Source organism: Odontesthes bonariensis, chromosome 9 (genome assembly GCF_027942865.1).
Source record: "Odontesthes bonariensis isolate fOdoBon6 chromosome 9, fOdoBon6.hap1, whole genome shotgun sequence".
Classification (NCBI taxonomy): domain Eukaryota; kingdom Metazoa; phylum Chordata; class Actinopteri; order Atheriniformes; family Atherinopsidae; genus Odontesthes; species Odontesthes bonariensis.
Genome location: NC_134514.1, coordinates 24,865,931 through 24,889,507, shown reverse-complemented (window position 1 = coordinate 24,889,507; position 23,577 = coordinate 24,865,931). Strand labels below are relative to the sequence as shown.

General features: G+C 39.3%; 1 protein-coding gene across 1 annotated transcript; it reads left to right on the top strand.

Annotated features, from left to right (window-relative positions):
- Positions 1 to 3,464: 3,464 nt before the first annotated feature.
- Positions 3,465 to 22,749, top strand: igsf5b (immunoglobulin superfamily, member 5b). The gene is made up of 9 exons (XM_075474250.1): positions 3,465 to 3,513; positions 6,666 to 6,968; positions 11,238 to 11,365; positions 15,553 to 15,718; positions 16,156 to 16,293; positions 18,690 to 18,714; positions 19,411 to 19,499; positions 21,076 to 21,140; positions 22,639 to 22,749. Exons 1-9 carry the CDS (start codon positions 3,465 to 3,467, stop codon positions 22,747 to 22,749), a joined length of 1,074 nt encoding a protein of 357 aa, XP_075330365.1.
- The last annotated feature ends 828 nt before the right edge of the window (positions 22,750 to 23,577 follow it).

The following is a 23,577-nucleotide window of genomic DNA, read 5'->3' as shown; positions in this document are numbered from 1 at the left end:
TAGCTGAAACGTGGACTAATCTGACCACAGAACACCTGTCTTTCTGTCCATCTGAGATGAGCTCACTTCCAGGAAACTTTGCGGCCGTTGCTGTATAGAGCTGGTATATGGCTTCCTTTCAGTTTAACACAGTTTAAGATTACATTTTTGCATGTAGTGACAAACTGTGTTGAATGAAAATGGTTTTCCAAGCTTTCCCAGAGTCCATGTTTTTGTATAGATGATGGTGGCAGGATGGTTTCTCATGGTTACGTACACACAACAGTGGTTTCAGTCCTTGACCACGACCCATCCTCCTTGCTAAAATAATAATACTTTGGTGAATGCTCCCTTTATTCCTGACCCCCTCACCTGTCACCAATCGACTAGTTCCTTTTAGAATCTTCCACAATGGTGTTCCTTGTGTTTTCTGTGAACAACTTTTTTTGAGTATGTTGTTGGCATCAAATTGTAGATTTGTTTATATTTTTCAAATGCAATGAAGGTGGTCAGGGAAGACACTTCGAATTATTCAGGCCTGTTTCTGTTAGATGTTGATTCGAGCCAATGAAAAATTGACAGATTTAAGTTTTTGTTACACTTATTACATAATCTTTACTACTTTTTTGGAAGGGAGATTTGCATAATGTAGTAAGTCTTGTAGAATGGAAAATCCAAATCGGCTCATTTAAAAAGAAAAAAGAAAAAAAAAAGAGGGAGGGGGCTTAGTTACAAGGTCCTCTGGGAAATGGGGACTTATAGGGGACATTGTTTGCAGTCTGAGTCACATTGTGTATTTACATGTGTGTGTAGCATGGGACAAAGTTCCCACCAAGTCTGGTAATATTTAACGGGCCTGTTTTGGGTGACATGACCAGGCTCCAGGCATGAGTGAGAAGAAGCATGGTGGACATGCATCCATTCTGTGTGACACATGCTGCTCGTCCACAGAAACACCACACTGAGGTGAGTCATTGCAACAGAGCTGAGTTCGTGGATATTTATTGCACACTTAGACTTTAATTTTATCATAGAAACAATGACTTTGACCCCACGGGAAGCAAATGTTTAAGATACTGGGTTCGGCACATCTACTACATCTCATCTCAGATCTCAGTGATGTCGTCTTGGTAACGCTGTGTGTTTCTAAGCATGTGATAATGCTGTGACCTGAATTTATTGGAACTGAAAGTGTTGCGCTTGGACTGCAAACTGTGGTGAAGTAATCAGGCAGCGATGGATCTGTTTGCGTGGACTGACTATCAGCAGGCATGTAGAGGGGAGAAATCGAAAGTAAACAGATGGTCATGGTGCAGAAACTCAGGTTCAATGACTACATTTGTACTGTAAGTTAAATGCTGTTTGTAAATTATAGTATTCTGCATTCAGACTGGTTTCAGAATTTTAAATAATACACTATTGGATTATAAATATTATTCATTTTTGTGTATATTTTTTTTCATGCTGCAGCTGGAATAACCCATTGACTGATTGCTTCTGCAAAGCTGAATCTGTAATGAAATGGTCTTAATCAGCTGATTCATATTTCACATTCATCTAAGTCTACACAGGAATACACTCACAATATTGGCCTTTTAGAGTGAAGTTGAATTAAAAAGTATATGGAAATTGTATAGCGGCACCATATAGGACCATTTGGCACCTTGAGTAAATATCTTCAGTTTACATTCCACCACTAGAGATAATTACAACATTGTCAAATAGGATTTGTTACTGTTTCTCAATTTCTTTTGGAAATGCCAAACTCTTTTTTTTGACATCAGTTTGAAACACTGAAAGAGTCTTTTGATTCTTTTAATCACTGAAAATTCAGTAAAAAAAAAGCTGGTGAGATAGAGGTAGTGAACACCAAAAACAGGAAATTACGGCAACGGGTTGCAACGGTCTTGGGTTCTGTCCAATCACAAGCAAGATTTATAATCCCTGTCTTTGCCATAATAAATTAAATGATTATTTTTTCTTTTGCGGTCTTGTTTTGTAAAATGTATTTGCATTGTAAACTTTACGGCCATTGTCCCAAAACGGAACCAAAACACAACAATACTCACAGATCATGACATATAAGCTATCTTAACAAATCTGTGGATTCACTTTAGAGATTGGCAAACATTTGTCTGACTGAAGAAAAAATTTAGAGAACAACAAGAAACAGCTGGACAGGTACCTTTAGCTGTTTTAGCGGCTATTGCTCCAGGTTTAACATCTCTCAGTACATGTGGAAAAGCAAAAAGACGCAGGGGATCGAAAATAAGCATCATCGGTCATGTCACATAGCCGTGTATCAGATAAATAAAGCAGCGCAAATCATATTTGAAACTTGGACTTGTTGCTCAGATTTCTGTCTGACATGATAAGATATGAGTCATACCGACGGAAAACATTTGGTTTGGGTCACTTAAACCTGGTGATGTGAATTTAGCCTATCTGAAATGTCATCAGTCCAATTAGTTTTGCAGGGATTTTAAAACTGTGTGCATGATGATAAGGGGCGATATCATGCCCATGAGTTTCTTGTTTTTATTTCTGGAGTGTACAAGAACTTGAGTGCTCATTAAAGCAATATTCATCTGTGCTGTTTTGTACATTGTTGCAGCAAAATTGTTTTGGTTGTGCGTCCGCACAGTCTGCTGAAATAGTAAAAAAACAAAGAAAAAAGGTGGAACATGAGCCAAAAAAAAAAACAACAAAAAAAACACAAGGCAACTGCTCATTCTGTGTTTTGTGCCTTCCAAACTGGCCATAAGCCTACAGGCATGAAGGCAAATGTGTTTCATGGTGATGTAGACAAACAAAGGAAGAAAAATCTGGACTACAAACCAGACGTTTCAGTCATTTCAGGAGCAACGTACCCTGTGGGAAATAGTTACTCCCCATGGAATGCCCTCATGCTCAGAAAGACATAAAACAATCTGAAGGCAAAAACAACCTGAAACACATAATATTACCTCTTTAAAAGTTTCCAAAAGACACTTTGCTCTCCCTTTTGGGGGGGGGTGGATTTGATCAAAATCTCATCCAATTGTTGGTACGAAGACATCTTATCTAATTTGACAAATGGTGGCTTTATCCTCTGAGAACCATGTATGTTTTTACAAGTAGATACTTTTACTGAGCTGACGGGGGCTGGAGCCTATCATCGGGTTGTCATTGGGCGAGAGGCAAGGTACCCCCTGGACAGTCCATCACAGGGCCACAAAGAGACAAACAGCCATGCATGCTCACACTCACTCAAAGGGACAATTTTAGAATCACCAATTAACCTAACATGCATGTTTTTGGATGGTGGGAGGAAGACGGAGTAATGTTCTGTGATAGTGATGTTGTGAATCTCAGCAGGATCCAGCTGCTTCATGAAGTAAAAATCAAACATCTGCTTTGATCAAAGATTCATATATATGTTTTTCTTTTTTTTTTCAGAATCATTCGGCGCTGAATAATGGATTGAGTGGATCGACAGATTAAACATGGACATCCTTTCTCTGCTAGTGCTCCTGCTTTCTTACAGGATTGAAGGTGAATGTTCAGCTCAAAACAAACAGAGCTTCTTGTTTGGCTGGAGACGTTTCACAGAGGCCAGCGCTATTGTGTGCTTGAGAGCTGCATCCTTCAGATTTTATATCAAACCAAGACAGAGGGTCTGATAGGCTACCTGCGCCTTATCACCAATTTTCTTTAAAATGGCAGCCTATGTGGTTGAGAGTTAGCGGTATCTAATAGTGAGCGAGTGTCAGAGTAAACACTTCATATGTCTAATAGGAAACAGAAGTGATACTCATTAGTTTGCTAGTTTCAGATGGCACTGAAAGATAATGCTTTATATGCTGACCTACTTATAGATATTTTTCAAGACCTGATTTACGAAATGGATGCATGATTTACAACTCTCCAAGCTGGCTGTGTAATCCGATTAGCTCACCACAAGCAAGTTAGGACTATATCACCCTGAGTACTGTGCCCTAAACCTGCGATCAAATTTGTTTTAGTTCTGCTATTGATATTGTCTATTTTTCTCTGTTGGATTTTTTTTTTTTAGTGTGACAAACGAACACAGAATAATATTTATTGGATTATCAATGTTTCCTCATAGTCAGTTTTTTTTTGTTGCTTATTTTAGTCCAAATTATCTCATCCTTGTCCATTTCTACGGGGTGTTATCAAACCGTTTACCGCAACATTGAAATGAGCATGATTCAACAATCTCTCGGTTATTCACGGATGTTGTTTTCTCTTTTTCTTCTTCTTCTAAAACCAGAGAAGATCAAGAAACAAGGTGATGGGAAACGTCTTTAGACTAACCTCTTAGATCTCAGCTTCTTTTTGAACTTAAGTATTTAGCATTCCCTTGTCTCTTTGCATTAGAGTGTGTCCCTATCTTGTTGCATACGATTTATTAGGATGTGGAGTCGCAGTATCCAGGAAAGCAGGGAATGCTTATAAACACATTCACAAAAAAAGGCACAAATACACAAGTTAAGAAATGGAATCAGCAGTATTAGAAATAAAAATCACAATTAAAAAAATGAACCAGAGAAGTGCACGGATGTAAATATACAGTATGCATGCAGATACCCTCTCACACACATGATACAAATATCTTGTTGGAATACCTGACCTGAATGGAAAACCCCAAAGTCTTGTTCCCATTCTGCCAGTTGAACATAGAACATTTCACTTAAATTATGTGCAAGTGAGACGAGAGGCAGTGATATGGAAAATACACAACGTATCCTTTGCAGCATGACTCATCGGATTGCAAAGATGTCCTTGAAGTAGGAAAATTATGCAGCAACATATATTTTATTTTTTATAATTGATAAATGATAAATGTACCCCTTCTTATATATTTATTTCTTCAATTCTATTAGCCCTAGTTCAGAAATCTGATTAAATCACAAATCTCCATCTGGTAAGAAAGAGCGTCTGTGGTTACATCATTATTCTCCTCCGAAGTTTCTTCTTCAACGTCAGGGATGCTTCCTCAGTAGGATGGGCCCTTCTAAGTCTCCCACATCTGAGGCTTGGAAAGAGTCCTTGTATATGAAAAAACACACAATGGAACAATCCTAAGAAGTGGGCAAATGTCACAGCAACTGTCCCATTGTTGATTACGCCCTAAGCACACAACAGCTGAAAAAGTGACATGGCTGTTATATATCTGGTAGCAACTTACAGTCATTTATCTTGGCAATTCATACTCTGCTGTTCTCTGATGGAACAGATTGCAATGCTAACAACTTTATGCCACATTGCATCTATTGTGTTGCTAATAAAAGTATAATTTACCTTTAAATCTCTGCTCTTTGCTAACAAAACCAGCAGTATTGTTGAACTAACACTTAATTCATATGTGAATATAAAATGTTAACATTCTCTTCCCAAATATTACATGTATTATACCTTCATCAAAAACTGACCATCTAATATTTCTGCCACAATTGCATGCAGCATGTAAGCGCTGGGTTACATTTTGAGAAAACCAATTCTAGTCAGGCCGTAAAGGTTGACTGGTTCTATTTCCTGCTAAATTTGCATGCTCATCGCACAAAAGAATGACAGCATTTGAATTTTGTTTAACTGCATATCTGCAGTTTGCATGAGTGTTTCCCTCACTTACAAAACTAGTCAGAAGTGAAATATTGCAGTACTGTGTGGTGTAAGTGTTGCATATTAAGCAGCCAAGTTATTCAATAAGTGTTTTCAAATGAGTGATGTGGTATTTGGGGAAATGTACAACTCACATGGTTAACTGGCAATTTGAAGGATATGATAGTCCAGTAAATAAGCCTATGTGAAACCACAGCTCACTACTTTTACACTCTGGTTTCTTGTGTGGGTTGAATGAACAATAAATAAAAGTATGTTATATTGACATGTGTTGGCAGGCTAAATTTAACACCACGTCACAGAGACAAGTAGGCTGCTCCTTTGCATTTAGTCTTTACAGCACACTGAGCTGAGCTAATCGAGCTGAGCTGGGTTTCCATTTTTAGAAGATGCAATTAGAAGATGTGAAATAAAAAAAGTGAATGGAACCCGAAAACGGAAATCATCTCTGACTTGGCAAAAAATTCAAATGTTGTGATTTACCAGCTGTTTCCAGTCTGAGCAGTAAACTAACTGGTGTCTTCCCAGATATATGATATCCCAGATTTTCCCAGAGACTAAATTAAGTCCTGAAGAAAAGCTATATCCGCATTTTCCTCTTGAGGATGTCTACTGCAGATATTGTTCCTCTCCTCAAGGTTTGTTTCTGGTTTGGACAACTACTTTTTCTACTTAATTACAGCCGCTAACAATGTAGCCTATACCGGCAACTATTCGTATACGACTGGATAGTGTAGTTGAAAGATTGCTGCCCTTCATGTGGGTGACCAGAATTCCAATCCTGACCTCACCCCCTGCATGAAAGCTACAGTAGGGGTCTTTAAGCAAGACCACCTTATGCTACCTGCCTACCTGGGATATGAGTGTAGTCGCTTTGGATAAAAGTGTCTGCAAAATGCATGAACAACCACAACAAAGCAGTCAATGAAAACATGGCCGATTTGAATTTCTTTAACAAATCTGCTTAAGAAAAAAAGTTTTTATCTTTTTCAAAGGCTATTTCAGCCCGCTCAGTAGTGTAACAATACAGCTTATGTTACACTGCTTTATGTCTTTAGGAGTTGGAGCTAAGATGAAGCTGTCACCTGAAAGCCTGACGGTTGTGCGAGGAGAGGAAGCCAGTTTCACCTGCAGTCCCTCCAGCTCAGTGTGGACTGTTATGGTGTGGCTGCTGAATGGTAGAACGGTGCTAACTATTTCCAAGGAGACTGGTGTCCTTCCCACCATCTACCCAAATGTGACAGCAGTTTTAAACAAAGACGGCTGGCGGTTTGTCCTGAATAACACAGAGAGGCACAACGAGGGCCAAGTGACCTGTGATCTCCAGCACATTGACAGGAGAACAGCAAACCTCTTTGTACAAGGTGTGTACATTCATGTGGGTGTGTGTTTGCCTCAGTGTTGTGAAGGGGATTTGTGTACTCACACGATGTTAAAATGCACCACTTGTATTAGATTTTGATGATTTCCAACCTGCATTCATCCATTAAATGATGCTGATTTTAGTAGTAATGAAATAAATCTCCCATGGAAATCATTATAAATGATAGGAGTGGTGTGGTCTTGAATTCCATAACAATGGATACATTTATTCATGCAGGCATGTTACCTTGATTATCTGTAGCAGCATTATTTCTAAGAGATTTTCCAAGTTTTTTTTTTGCAGCTTCTCTCAAGGATACTCAGTTTTTGCCAAACAAAAGTCTGTGCACTCACACACATGCACACAAACCGACCAGCTGAAGAAAACAAGCAGATGGCAAGTCTCTTGGAAACCACTGCCGTGCGAGAGAGTGCAGAAACACACTGAATTTAACCTTGATGAAGCAAAAAGCAGCATGTGTAAAAAAAAGAAAAGAAAAAAGAGAGGTAAATGAAGGGTCGAAGCTGAAGTTGTCTTGCTGCTTTGATTCTGCCCGCCCACACACACTCCGCCTGCTCCACTAAGAGACAAAAGAAGTATATATTGCCTTAACATTCAACTGCACCTCTTAAGTCCCTTTGTTTAAGCTCACTTTGAAGTGGGGGACTAAAGAATGGAAGCTTTCAGTTTTCTATGAGAGCAGCTGAACCAGCGCATGAGTGATCAATCACAGGGTATATAGGGGTGGGGAAATCATCACAGCCTGTTTGGTGGAGGAAAGGTACCCTGGCATGTTTTATGGTCTCTGTGACAACAGTTAATGACAGCATGGGTGGGAGATAGAAATTGATTGGCCACCAGATTAAAATACAAGCTGGAAAAGGCTAGACTCCGTGTCAGCCGGAGGTGACAGCAGAGCAGGATTTACAGGCTGCAGCCAGTCTCCTCATTTCTCCTCTCCTCTTCCTATTAAGTGCATAATACAGATGCTACACCAGAGGTTGTGTGATGACTTCTTATTGAGAACTCGAAGGGAATCTGTAGTTCTCTGTCACTCTGATGGAGTTACTGTACTGTACGAAATCTCGAGCCATCCCCTTTTATATTGCCAGGAAAACAGAAAGTAGGAACAGGAATTTACTGAAAAAAATTAAAAAATGAATGCAGATACAGAATATGAACCAAAAACAGCCTGAGCATTTCTAAAAAGCTTGAAAGTCAATATTTGATTTGACTACTTTTATTGTTGAACTCATTCTGAACCTTCATAGACAAGCTTTCTGTTCATTTCTTTAAAGAAGTGTTCAGGAATAGTTCTCCAGGCTTCTTGAAGGGCATTCCAAAGCTCCACTTCTTGTGTCATTTGGCATACCTCAGGCTTTTCTTCCTCTTTCCCTTCATTAAGAATGGCTTCTTGACAGCAACTCTTGAATGGAGACTATTTCTAATGAGACTTCCGAAGATGGATTAACTGAAGGGCCAGATGCATTTCTCAAGTCCTGTGTCAGGTCTTTCCTGGATATTTTCTTTTTAATGACATCCCTTTCAGACACGTTTATCTGCTGTAGATTTTTTTAGGCCCGTCACCTCTTCTTTTGACCTCCACTTGTCCAGTATCCTCAACACACAGTTTAGGGAGACTGCAGACTGCACACCATGCTGAGATAAGTCAAGTTTTTGGCAAAAATGCTGTTATTGCCTATCAAATTACGCTTGCTTCTGTCAGTTATTTGTAGATGTAACAAAAGAAATGGGGGAAAAAAAATGTGTTTCTTCCGAACAAGCTGCTAGTAACAAAAGTGCCAAACGATATTATTCAAATTGGTTCTTTACTGAGTTGTCTGATATGTGTGGACACATCACTAGTTGATCCCTTAAGTTAGGTGTTTTTTTTATGTTTAATGTTTCATAGGTTAGTGTTAAGTGGCTTAAACACAAAACCACAATCTCTAAGAATGGTCAGATGCAAAGACTGGAGTGAAAACTATTGTAAAGAAGCAGCCAATGTCCAAAAAACCCAAACAAACTTTGAAACACCTCCTGGAACCCTGGGGAACTATTGCAAGAGATTACAAGAAAACGTTTTTGCTCACATGGACGTAGTGTGCATGAAACAAAATGGCAGCTCAGTAATGTCCTTTGGATCTGCTTGGATCTGTGTTTCTCTTGCCCTTATCATTCAGTTCATTTGCATCTCCTGTAATTGCACTTGAACTGAGAAATAAGCTAAAAAAAAAGAAAGAAAAGAAATGAAGCGTGGAAACATCTTCTCTGCACAAAGCGTCAAGAAACAAAGCCAACGACCCACAGCTTCCAATATATTATATTGAGAGAGCTTGCCTTGCTGCTCGGTGCCACAAATCCCCCTTGACATATGCAGCCATTAACAGTAGTGTATGGTGAATCAGGCCCTCCAGTCTGGATGCAGAAGATCACTATGGCCTGACATACTCTTTGAATTAATCGTGCATCCTGGCACGCCCAGTTAACAGTCAGCAACTCTGCCTTTGATTTGTATACTGCGGCCTCAGATATACCGCTGGAATAGAGCCACAAATTTACAGCGAGGCCGGCTGACTCTGTGCGCTACCGTCCACACTCCCTGCTTTAATTGTCCTATATGAAGATGATTTAAATATGACCACACACTAGCTGCCCCATCTCTGCTTACTCATTTAATCACAAATACAGTACATCAAAACAAACTCCTCCCTGAAGCAACTCAATATGGTTGCATGCGCAGTTGATTCCAAACTGGATCTGAAGTGCAGGCAAGGGCTGGAGGAGAACTCTGACATAAATCAGAGAAGATGGTACTTGCCTGTGGTAGTATGCCTTATTGGGACATAGTAGGTATATTCATCGGAATGAACTCCAACCCATACAAGTGCCCACAGAGATCATGCTACACACTGTTCATTTAAAACAAATTACTTGCATATACACACCAATTTCTACATTTAGAGTCACACATTTTTAAAGCTACACTCTCAGAAGTAGGGGTACGGTTCAAGTCCTTTTTTGTCCCCTGAGGTACAATCTATACTAATGTACCCCCTAGGGTTAATTATTGGACCTAAAGGTACCTATATGTACCTTTTGGACCTTTTGGACCTTTTTATATGTACCTTTTTGAGGGTCCAAAAGGTACATATATGTACTCAAGTGGTAAAAGGTACATATATGTACCTTTTTTTCTACATGCTGGGGTACAATAGACAGTCTGTGTTAGGATACTTCAGTATAAGGGTACAAAATTGCCACCAGAGGTACAAGACTGGTCTCTGTAAGGTACAAACCACAAGGGTACAAAACTATACCTTCTGAGGATACTGGCCCAGTGACAAGCCATCGTACCCCTAAAGGTACAATTCTGTACTTTATTTTCTGAGAGTGTAGCTTTGAAGCAACAGTTTGGTCTCTGAGGACTCCAGTGGAAAAATTACTAGAATTATGGTTCGCTAAAGACTCCCTGCCTCATGCGGCCCACTTTCCAGACAGTTTCCTCACACCGATTAACAAACCAAATGAAACCCTATTCCAGGGATCACTTATGACGGAGCATTGGGAAGGAGTGCTGGTGTCACTCTGTCTCTGCTCAGATGTATCAATCAGCCACGAGCCCCCAATCCTTCAGTGCAAATGAGGCTGCTGGTTCCAGGCCAAGCTTTTTTTGCAGTGGTGCTGCAACTTTGAGAGAACTGCTGAAGTCCCACTATCAGAACCAACCGCTGTAAAAAAGAGGATAGTACGGCGTTTATGACACCAAATCAGGCGTCAAATGAAAGTGCCTGCAGAAAAAGGACAGCCTATAATGCGTCCAAAACATTGGAGGTTTTGAACCTAAATCGACTCAGACGTGTCATTCGTTTAGACAGAGCATCTAAGCCTCTGCAATTATCTTTCTGTCTGTAGCAATTTGCTGCTGCATCCACCACCTTTTATTCTGGCTAGACAACAAACTTCACATATGAAATACTGTATGTCGCTGTGCCTAAAGTGGCGGATTTGGCTGGCAGGGAGGAAGATGAAGGAGAAAAGGGAAAAACCATTTCTCACAGGCAGTGTGACGCAGACACGTGATCAATCAGCATAAATCAAATAAGACTGATGATGAAATTCATTGATTTCAAGTTTTGTCAACAACCCCTAGTATATTTTCTGTCGTGCATATGGATTATGCATGCGGACATAAACTGCATATATGCACAGACACATAAAAAGAGAAAAAAGTACATAAATTGTGATTACAGTTATTGTTTATTTGCAGAAAAGGGCAGCGTGAAAGTCTTTGGAGACAACAGGTTGGCTTTTAAGGGGCAGTCAGTCCTGTTTCAGTGTCAAGCAGCTGGATGGTACCCTCATCCTATTTTGCAGTGGCAGGTGGACCACAGAAAGGTAAATTCATAATTCCAATGTTTTTCTGCTTGTTTTATCACCTGAATTGGTTTCTGATTTTTGTGGTGTGACTTACTAAAGTCCCATTCTAGCAGTTATTAAAAAATCAGCTGGTTCCCCTTAAAATGATAAGTTTAGAAAGTTTTGCCCAAAAAAAGCTTTCATCATCTTAAGATGGCTTGGCGCCGACTCTTCATCTTTTGCCTCATTCAGTGAACTGGGGATCTATGAAGATAGAAATTGATCCTGCCCACATCTCTGCCCACAACAGCTTACATTAGACTTCCTCATTTACTCTGACATTATGCTTCGCTTAGCTTTTCCAATATTAGGATAAGTCGGTGAGTAATGTTTCAACCACAGTTCAATTCCCAAAAAGATTAAGCTAAATCTTTCAAGATCACATGCAAGTGGAAGTATCTGAATGGCATGGTAACAATTTTATATGGTTTCCAACAGTATCATAAAGGCACTGCTTGCCGGCCAAGAGCTGCTGCAGGCAAGCTCCCGTCTCAGGCGGTGAGCTGACCGAGCTCTCGGCTCACAGGTTTCTGGCTGAGTGCTCTGGAATTGCTGACCTTCTCAGAGATCACTCTGCGGGGAACTCAAGAGCTCGCCGACCTAGCTCTCAGACTAGCAAGCCTGGATTTCTATAGCTGTGGGGAATCCCACAGCCGCTTGCTCAACTGAGAACTTGCCTGTCTAGATTGGCTAGCCCTGGGCTCCAACACCTCTCGAAATGCAGCCATTGGTCAAGAAAGTCGTTTAAATAGAACACATGGGCTGTCTTTACACTGCCTTTCTTAGGATATAGGTGGTGCTCTGGAGCAGGGGTCCCCAACCACCGGGTCCCCAGCCAAAGCATTGATGGCTGATTTGCTCATGATGTGCCTTGTAACACACAAAAAAAACCTTATGGATGTTTTCAAGATTAAAACATTAAACATGTTATTTTTAGTGGGGTGCATTTTAAGAAGATGTGCCCGCTGGAGAGATGCAAATTTGCTCCATAATGAAAAAAAGAATGGATTGCCTTTTACCATGGAAAGCCTTAGCTTTATTTTGGCTAAATCAACAATAATAGAGAAGGAGATCAGTAGGAGATATACTCCACTGTCATCACTGGCTTTAGTGTTCAGTGCTCAGTCTGATCAGGATCAACGGATTGATTTAGCCAGCTGGAGATACTTTACCGTTTCACCCTTTACTTGATTAGGCATGAAGGACTGCTTAATAATCAAATGTTGCGCAATTATTTTTGATGCATGTGTCTGAATCTGAAGACAGAGAATGTCACCACATACATCTGCACTCATCCTGCTGTTTTTGACAATTCTAAAATGATCAATAAATGCCACTGTGCCTCATCAACTGGCTGTCATGGTGATACAAATCAACACAGAAAAAGTACTGTGTTTAAGAGAAGAGTTGGTGCTTCTCTTCTTTTCTTTTTCTTTTATACTATTGAATCTTCTTCATAGAAGTAGAGGTCTGTCTCATTAGAGATTTGCATCTGTTCTTGGCGCACTCTGCAGCTTTTTTTTTTTTCTATTATCAACAAAACTCATGCTCCTCAACACTTCAGCAGGTTTGTGGCAGAGGCGAAGTAGCTTGAAGACTCCTCCTGGCCCTTTATAACATAGCATGTCACACTGCCTCACTGCTTTAAGCAGGGATTAGAAAAGCTGATTTGATTGACCACCCATCCCATTTTGTGTGGTATCAATTGTTTCATGTTAACAATAAAATCATTACACTCCAGCCCTTTTTCAAATTATGTTGTGCTTTGCAGGTGATTACTGAAATGAAATGATAGACCAGGAGAAACTCATCCATGCATTCATCTCCAGTAGACTCGATTACTGTAATGCTCTTTTAACTGGACTTCCCAAAAAGAGCATTAAACATCTGCAGCTCATCCAGAACGCTGCTGCTAGAGTTTTAACCCGGACTAAGAGATCTGAACACATCACACCAGTTTTAAAATCTTTACACTGGCTTCCAGTCAGTCACAGAATAGATTTTAAAAGCCTGCTGATGGTTTACAAATCCCAGAACGGTTTAGGGCCAAAATACATCTGTGATATGTTCAGAGAATATAAACCCAGCAGAGCTCTTAGATCCAAGGACTCAGGTCAGCTGGTCCAGTCCAGAGTCCAGACTAAACATGGAGAAGCAGCATTTAGCTGTTATGCTGCAAACAAGTGGAATAAACTGCCAGTGGAGATTAAACTTTCACCAAATGTAGACATTTTTAAATCCAGGTTAAAGACATTTCTGTTCTCATGTGTCTATGCATTAATATCTTTTAACTTATCTAGACTGTTGCCTGTTTTTAAATTCATTTAAATGATTTTATTTGTTTCTCTTTATATTCTTTTATGTATTTTTAATGCTTCTTGCACTCCCTGCTGCAATGCTTTTATTTTATGTAAAGCACTTTGAACTGTTTGTACATGAAATGTGCTATACAAATAAATTTGATTTGATTTGATTTGATGTTGTAAGTAATTGACCGTGAACAGCACGAGCTGTTTCAGCAAAATATGAATTTAAAAATCACCTGTTTAAAGCTGGTCTTTATGCTGAAAATGACATTTTCTTCATGTTGACTTTCAAACCTGTGAGATTTTTTTCTGTAATTTTAAAACTGACATGGCTTTCTTATGAAAAGGTTACAGAAATTTGTTTAAAAGTGAAGGTTTTACACAGAATAATTGTAGTGGTTAATCAGATTTTCACATTTAGATTATTTCACTGGGGGTTTACTGTAATAAAATAAAAAATAAAAAGCAATGCTCCATGAGAAGTTTGAACCTACAGCTTTATCATGACTACATTGTAGTTTGACCCACTCACTAACAGTTTATTCACTTTAATTCAGTTCAATTCAATTATTGCTGCAGTATCAATTATTAGGAAAGATATGCTATTGTTATAGATAGATAACAAAATGGAACACAAATCAGCTGACAAACATGTGCGAAGTAGAAGTGTAGCAGAGAGGAAAGTGTGATAGAAGTCTTCACAGATCACCGTCAATGATGGGTTGGGGTATTGTTTTCGTAGTTTGGCACCCTTAGTTTGTCGCCACAAATGGGTTAACAAAAGAGCAGATGAGAAAACCCTGTTGATGCTAACAGGGAAGTGTCTGAAGCCCTTCTTACGCTGGTCAAAAAAACATGATAATACTTATGGACATGTGAGTTTTGAGTGCAATGTGAAAGTGTATCCATTCCTGCTTGGCACAGCATGGGAACACCATACCTGGGTGCAGGTGTTTTCAGAAACACACCTTTACTAACCGCAAAGTCTCACATGGAGGTTCTGAAACTGACAGCTGCAGAAAGAAGATACAAGATTGATTTTACTGTCGGCAAGTCAGCTGGCCTCTCACTCTTGGCCTAGCAGTTCTTTGCGGTCAGGTCATAAATAATAAACTAGCCTAATTATCACAGAAAAGTACTGCTTACGGAAACTGTGATCAGCATAGTCTGTAGGATACAGTGTAACGCCATACTTTCATGTTGCTGTAGTTACATGCTCGTCTTCTTGGAGGCAGTGATGCACTGGGCCAGTTTTGAATAAGATGTTGCCTTGGGAGCACTGAAAGTAAACACACTGCTTATGGTAAAAGGACTTTGCTGGTTTGTTTTAGTGGGTATACTCATGTTTAATACTTTTTGTATTAAACAGCATAAAAAGAGCCCTGCCAGGACTGTTTTCTCAAACATGTTCTCACCTGCAAAAGCTAGTCACCACACTTTGACATTTCATGCAAATGTTCCTTTGATTTTGTACCTACTTTCACTTAAAAGAATAAGTGTGTTTGCAACACAGGAAATTGTCCAGATCGAAGGGTCCCCTAGCTTTGTGTTTGCACTATAAAGTCCTGCTTTAATCTTCCCCTTAGCTTCATCTGTCAACCACTCATTATGGTTAAAGCTAGCTTTATAGAGGAGTCTTTATCGACCTCCCACTTCCATAGATTTGCGTTGGGATTCCAGTCCCATCGCTGTCATCTCTTATTATATGTTGAATCTGTGAAAGTCCTCTTTGAAACGTTCCCCTTTTCTTTTTTTTTTAAATTCTGTTATGCACGTGGCATGTAAAGATTAATAAACATCTAGATTAGGAGCAAAATAACCCGTAAGTAATAATGTACTCTTACTGGTAATGGTGTGAAGGTGAGCCAGAGTGAATACAACGTCAGCATAGAAGATATGGAGAAGAGCCTCTTCACTGTAACCAGCAACCTCAGCATTATGGCTGCAAAGAGTTCTCATGTGGACTGCCTGGCCTCAGTGTCTGCCCTAAAAACCCCACTGAAGAGCAGCATCAATCTGAGAGTGGGTAAGAAAACACAGATGTAATTTTTTATGTTAAAACAAGAAGTGCAGTGCAGTAAGAATTGTCTGTCAAGTCTGGTTCTTTCTCTCTCAATGTGAATGGGTTTCCTTTTAAATCTGTCACTTCATGTGTGTTTTATTTAGTTCTCTCTTTTTTCTGTCCCTTTTTCTTTTTGGACGCATGTGAGCTATCAGTGAGCACTACTGTCGAGGAGCAAAGTGGTTGTGGAAAAGGCAGCCAAAGCAACACTGCTTTAGTTCCAATCAAAGTGTAACTCAGGCCACAATTCTCTCTGTCGGCCAAAATACGTATTGATAGTAATCTAGTCATAGTCAAATCACGCATTACTACAATAAAATGGTTTGATTGAATTTCACTATGCCAACTCTAATTCTACACCTCTGTGCAGAAACAATGATGTGACTTTTTTTTTCCCTCAGTTGCAGAGATTTTGCAAGAAGAAAAAAAAGATGACTGCACAATCCCGCTGGCAGTAACCGCCTCTCTCGCTGCTCTTCTGCTTCTTGTCCTGCTCTGCATCTGCACTGCCCTCTGTTACAGGCAAAGGAGACAAGCAAGTAGGCACTTTTCTCCCTCCTAAATTGCCCTGCGTGTAGAAACGCCAGCTCACCCCACAATTTTCCAGCGCAGAAACTGTGATTAAAATGTAATGAAGAAGATGGGCGGCTGCGTGCCGTGACTCGGCACTGCCCGGTGGCCTTCAACAAGGGCATGCAGTATTTTTTCTGACAAAAGCGGAACACGAGTTGTCAGCAAAACAGCAGCACAAAAGATTAGAGGTGTGTGTGCGACTGCAGGGTCGGTAGTCTGAGCCCCAAAACAGCTGAGAAAGGGTGGACAGTGTGGAGTAAGGATGAGAACGGAAGATGAAATATTCCTGGGGCATTTTGTTGTCAAACAGGTGCTGTGATTTGCCTCTTTTTTAACCTCCATTTCTAAATTATATTCCCAACCGACAAAACAGAGACATGAAAACACTTCTTCTTTGTCTTCTTATGGCCTTCTCTTATTATTTGGGTTTCAGTCTGGGTAGCTTCTTAGACATGGTTGCTGATTATTGCAGCGAAATTTGGGTATATAGATACTCATATTTGGAACTTTTATCAACTGTTTTTATCGAAATGAGACATGTGAGAAAGCCAAAGCCTTTGCAACTTGGACGATTTGCCCAAACATTTGCATGTCACTCTGTGTTGAAGTTTTATTGGAACAAAAACACAGTGTCTTGGTCCTGCTTCCTGTCCAAACCCTGTCAGTCAGTGGGAGGATGCCTCCACGACCGGCTGACGGTTGGTGGGAATGTAGCAACCTTGAACTGGTTTTAAACTTGTTTGGATAACAGGATAACAGTTGTTGGCACATGAGAGAAAAGTTTATCTTTGGATGTGTGAGCACCTGACCAAGAACACAGTTTATTCTGCTAATGGGAAAAGCTGGACCTTTTAGCAAAAGCAAACTTATTAGCTTTGCTCATGATGACAGTGCAGATGGGATGTGATGGAAACAGGGGACTCTCCAGCAAGTTATCCAGATATTTTGATGCAGTATGTTACAGTGTCTGCTTTAATGTAAGCCACTGTTTTCCTAACCTTAACTACCTTTAAAAAAAAAAAAAAAAAAAAAAAAAAAACTTCAACCAAGAAGTTTAGAATGTGTTAAACAGCAATGAAAAAGTGACTGAATGCAGAAATGGCATTTTAAAGTGAAGGTTGTTGTAAAACACTCGTGTTCATTATGATTTATGCATTATGCAACAAGTCATTTGTGACTATTTCACAAAATGCAGTGAAACTTTGTTCCCATTTACATATGCAGGCACATGAAATCAATAGATATATACATTTTTTTTTACTGTTTCATATGTTGGCTGTGAGACTGGGTTTATAACACAGCTAGCCTTGCTTCGCTACCAATGTCTGCTGACACCAATAAAACATATGAATAATAATCTCACTTCACTTTTTGAATCTCGGTTTTGTAGGGATTATAAAAGTTATATACAACATGATAATTAGCTGTCTTTGTACATTTACAGTTTGTTTTCATATTTGATAAAAATATATTTTAGTGCCATCCATCTAATTACTCTATTCTCTACAAAAAAAGCAGTCATTTTGCATGATGAAAGCCTTGATGTGAAAAAGTCCATCTCTGAGGGGGAAGGCATGTTTGTGCGTGATAACACAAAGTGGCCCTGAGTCACAGTTTTTAAGTCATTGTAATCCCTGTGACTGATTCTGGACCACTGCAAATCATGGCTCTGGTTTGGAGCTGAGGGATTATCGTAAAGCAGGTGTGACCTTTCAACACCTGAAGTCTGATACCCCCTTCGCTGCTGTCCTTGCTCCAATCTTTTGGCTTCAGAGAAGCATCCCTGAACAATTGAATGAACGTGAGGACGCTTCACAAGTTAGGAGATGTGGCATGCTTCCAAGTCACTAAGCCTCTCTTTGAGTAATCCTCCTCAATGGGGAGCAAAGTATGCTTTGTAATTATTGAGAAAAGAGAAAGGATCTAATACAGTCACCCTACAAGACTTTGGCCAGTATATCAGCAAGGATTAAATATATAACGGCAAAGGCTAAATCTCTCTCTGTAAAGTGTACAGTTTACATCTCTCCCAAGGCGAGCACCATCTCCATCACTGTAATTGTAATATTGCGTCTTTGGAATGGCCACGAGGACCTTTGCCGAAGGCAACCATGAAGTCATGTTACAAAACTCATTAATGCTCAGCTGCAGCTTTTACTGCTGAGTTGCGAGTTGCCCGAAGGCTGTGATCTTAGTGCGGGGCCCAGAGCAAATGAACAGCAGGACATTTACAGCTTTCATGTTGCTGTACTGATGCAGCGAGCAAGCTCAGTGGATATGCGGTCAATGCAGTGAGAATAACAAAATTGGCAGCTGAAAGCTCATAATGCTGAACTTAATCATTCATTTTTTTACTTTTCAGAGGCAAACCCACAGGAACCAATGAGGTAAGATTTAAAAGCCCTTTATTTGAGGCAGTGATTGCTTCATGCAGCAGTTTTCCAACACTGAAAACACAGGATTTTATTCACATACAAAAAGACCTTTAAATGTCAACCAACTTGAAAGATTGCCTTGAAAGAAAGTGGCTTTCTTGCATAGGGATGGGTCTCCCAGTAATCAGACACGTACCGCACAGTCCTGGCTGCACTGAGCTCCACTTCTATTTGAGCCAATTTGAAGACTCAGCATGAATCTTCCTTAATACATTCGACTTATTTCTGTGAAAGAACAGGTCTTTATTGATCAGCATTATGAGAGAAAATTAAAGACATGAATTTGAAATGACACACATTGAATAGTCATCATAATTTATAACAACTTCATTAAGATTCTGGTTGAAGCGGATATCTCAAGCATTATATTTGTCAGCATTTCTTTTTACACAGCTAAGGTACAGAGTCGGGCTTGATTACTTTGCTTGGGTCTAATAAAATAGTGTGAAAAAGATGATGGTGCTCATTTTTTATCTGTCAAAGCACTTTATGATGAGAACAATGCAGGGGCATCATATGTCCTGCAGCTCTGTGGAAAAAGTAAAATCGTCTGTTTTCAATAGCATGGCCTCCCTCACAATGTGAGCCTGCCGTTTCTCAGCTAAAGGTTATCTCTTCCATTGGACACTTCTCTTGGGCATTTTTCAGGTTCGACCTATCGGTGCTTGGGAGAAGCTCAGTTGCTGCGACGACGGGAGGGAAGGTCAACCTGGGGTACTCCGGTGAGGCCCCAGCAGGTAAGAGAATAACAACTGGAATAATCAGCTACAAATTGCATTATTAATTTACAACATGACGGCAATTAAATTGCTTTATTTGGATATTTAGATGATGACTTTATTTACAGAGTTTTTTTTTTTTTATATCCCTTCCAAAGCAGTTGAGCCAAACAGAGTAGTGGCAATTGTGTAATTTGTGCACTGTTTGTACAGTCTGTCATTTCTGGAACTTCTCTGTTTTATTGCCATATTACCCACTGATGTGCTAGATTACCCATTAAAGTTTGACTCACAGAGCAGGACCTCTCCAGTAGCATCCATTTGAGTGCAGGTCACGAGCTTTAGTTTGTTCATCTGTGTGACATTTTCTTAAACTTGGTAAACTGTATCTACAAACAGAATGCAGCGAAGTGATTAAAACCATAATTTTGATTCAGAATGGCGCGAAGGCAACAAATCTAATTCTGAATAAAAAGAAATGCTATTGTTTGTTTGGAAAAAAACATGTGTTTATTCAGAATTTAGTTCAAGCAACACGTTTCAATAAAGCTTTATGGCATGTTTTTCACAATGTAGCATGACCCCTTCTTTTAACAACACCCTGTAAAGGTTTGGGAACTGAAGAGACTGATCACTAATTTTGAGAGAAAGATGTTTTCCTATTTTTGCTTGATATATGACTTTGGCTGCCTGGGGCCTTGTTAATTTTACAATTGAACTTATTATTCCATAATTCCCCACAGAAGGCAGAACTCTAATTGCAACAGACCAACATTGATGTGGGTTTCGTCAGAGGACAATATGTTACTGTATCTTGTTTCAGTTTTTGTCTCGATAGGTCAGACTTTTATCTTCCATTTGAGGATGCAGTAACAAACTGTGTTCAATGACTATGGATTTTAGAAGTATTCCTGAGGCCATGCAATGATTTCCACAGAAACACGTCACAGTGCCACCTACGAGATCAAAGATCACAGCAACTAAATATTAATGTTCAGCTTTGTCTCTTGTGTAAAGAGATTTTTACGGATTTTCTGAATCTTTTGAGAATATTATGTACCACAGATGATGAAACATCACATTTTCACCTCTGAAAGACTTTGCCTCTGTGACATGTTCTTTTTTGACACTCTGTCATGTTACTGACATGTTGCCAGTTAACCCATTTAGCTGTTAGACGTTCCTCCAGGTATTCTATTTACTTTTTAGCGGTTCGTGTCTTTTGTCACCACATTTCCTGCTTTTTTGGAAACATCAAATTTACAATCAGCATTTTTCTTTTTCAAAAAGCAAATGAAAGTCTGCATTTTCTACGTTGTATTTTCAATGAAATGAAGTCTTTAACCGATTTACAAAATCACTGCAGTCTTTTCTTGAATAAATCCTACACAGAGATACAGTATTTTCGAAACAAGGTTGAAGTATGGATTTAATCCCGGGATATTTTGTTTGCTTGGCACCTCTTACCCACCTAATCTTCCAAATCCTACCAATTTGTGGAGGTACGCTTTAAGTCTAGATTGGGACGAGCAGTAGCTGTTGGTAGGAGCCGTTGGGTCAGATCAATCTAAAAAAGCTGTTTTTCACTCTGCAGGTGCAGATTACAGTGAGGTTACATTGAGGGCTCGTAGCCAGGCGGACCGTGTTACCTTTAACAAGGTAAGAAAGAGAAAAAAGGAGGTTGGATTGAGCAAGAAAGACAAAAAAAAAGAGGAGAGAGAGAAAAAAGGCTGGCAGTGTGAGTGATCAACTGGAGCTGAGTAAAGCAGTCAGTCACTTTGCAGCTGGATGTTCGACAGCCTCCCATGTTGAGTTCATGGGGATGCTGCACTGATATATCGCTGCTTCTCCCATTACACAGCTTGACATCAGGAATGTCAGCAGATTACAAGAAAAATTTTAAATGCTTTACCCATAATGGCTCATTCTAAATGTATAGAGCCCTTCATGACTCCATAAATGCCATCAGCTATGTTTTTAGCTTCTTGCATATCATGTGGCCACAGAACTGAGACCTCACTGTGTCAAAAAACTGATAAGATAAGCCTCTTCCCCTTTTATCTGCATCCTCTAAAAACATTTGTCATTTCTGCTTGTTGTATCATGTCAGTGTTGAAGAGGTGATTGCACCTCAGAGGTATGATCTAGATGATTTTCACTTGGATTCTCAGTAACATCATGCGGATATCTTGAATGTTCCTCTGGGCTGGTGTACAGTCCAAGTAAAGTCTTTAAATCATACTGTCTTCTCCCAATTACCTCTGATGTGGAGAAGCTCTGTCTTGAGGCCTCAAAATAAATTTTGATTCATTGGCTTGAAGTAGTGGACCACTGCTTTAGGTTTTCTAAATCTATCAGTAGCGTGCAGGACAATTTCTTTGAGGGCTTTTGGGTTGTGGTAGTTTCTTGGTTGTTTTCACATATGTCTGGGGGTGATTTTTCACGTCTTTCTTAAGAAGAGCAATCCAGAGCAGAATGCTGCAGTGCGGTTACAGTCGTGTTTAAAAGAAAGTACACCTTCTCTAATTTCTAAGGTTTTACACATCAGGAATAAAAACATGGTCCTCACCAGGATTTATGATTAGGTTAATAAAAGCTCTGATGAACAACAACATGTGACAGAATATATTTGTTCTTAACCAAACAAAAACTATGTTAAAATGCAAAAGAAGTGTGTAAAAATCTAAGTATAGTCCATGATTCAACAGAATCATGAGTCCTTAAGAACCTTAAGTCTCTACCATCATTGTAGAGTCATTTTTGATTTAATTATTAGTACCTGGCGGCTACTTATCATTTCCTTCCTGTGAACTCAACATGGGTTTTCTTAATTATTCACATACTGCTTTTTGGGTTAGTTTTTGTTCATAAAAAATATATATATATTGTGTAATATGTCCAGTGTTGTCCATTTGGCAAGGATGTACTTTTTTCTTACGTCCTGATACAAAAAACCTAAGAACTGAGAGAGGGTGACCTTTCTTTTTCATGTTACTGTATGCACAGTATTTATATTATTCGTTTTTCCCCCAGAAAGTGTTTCACAACTTGCATTCCAATTTTGAATCACTTTATGTGACTGTAATCCATTGTGTTGAAGGTATGTTTTGGTTGCAAATAAAACATGTTCATGTTCAGGTTCATGTTTGTTTACCAGGTGCCTGATGTTGTGCATTCCAGTAGCCTGTCTCTACACAGTGAGAGCCATACTACAGAGTTTCAAGAGGAGGAAAGCTCCAAGAATGTCAGGAGAACTACCACAGTTTGAATATTTTCTATTATGTATTGTTTTTGCATGTAATGTTTCATTTTTGTGTTTTTCTAAAACAGATTAGAGAATGTTTAGCCCAATTTGTCTTAATGTGCCTTTTATATATAAAAATATTGTATTTCTGTGTCCTTTCTTTTTGTTAGCGTTTATTCAATTTGAGCACATAAGCTACGGTAATTCATGATCATTCATTGTAACAGGGACAGAAAGTAAACTAAACTAAAAGTAAAAGCCATGAACCCTAAACTAAGGTTTGTTTACTGAGCAGGGATATAATAAAGGAAGTTAAACTGGACAGTTAATATTTGGAAGTGATGAAGAACGCCTGTGAGCTGTACCGCTTTGTATTATTTTGCATTTTTCATTTCATTTCATTGTTACAAGATGACTGATCCATGTTTACCCCTTTTCATGAGAAAATACATCTCTCCCCCATAAAGTCATGCAAAGGAGGCACATGTTTGATGCTAAACTTTTTCTGTGAAATTACTCAGCGATCACATTATTCTCCACCAGTGTTTGGCCCATGCTTGTGTGCTATTTTTGTATCTATTCATTCGTACTTTCACTGTTATTCCTTGGAATCCTTAAAATATTGCTTATTTTTTGCCTTTTTATTTTTCAAAATACGTTTGGCTAACCTTGCAGTTCATTCAGAACAACAGTCATGTACATCTTGCTGTCAGTTTGTCTCGCCGTCACCGCATTCCCAGAAATAAGCAGGGAACTTATTCTGACAGTGCAGTGTTTAAATGACCAACAACTACAAACAAATAAAAATACATTAAAAAAAGCTTTGAAAATGTGAAATTTTTATCTGAAAGT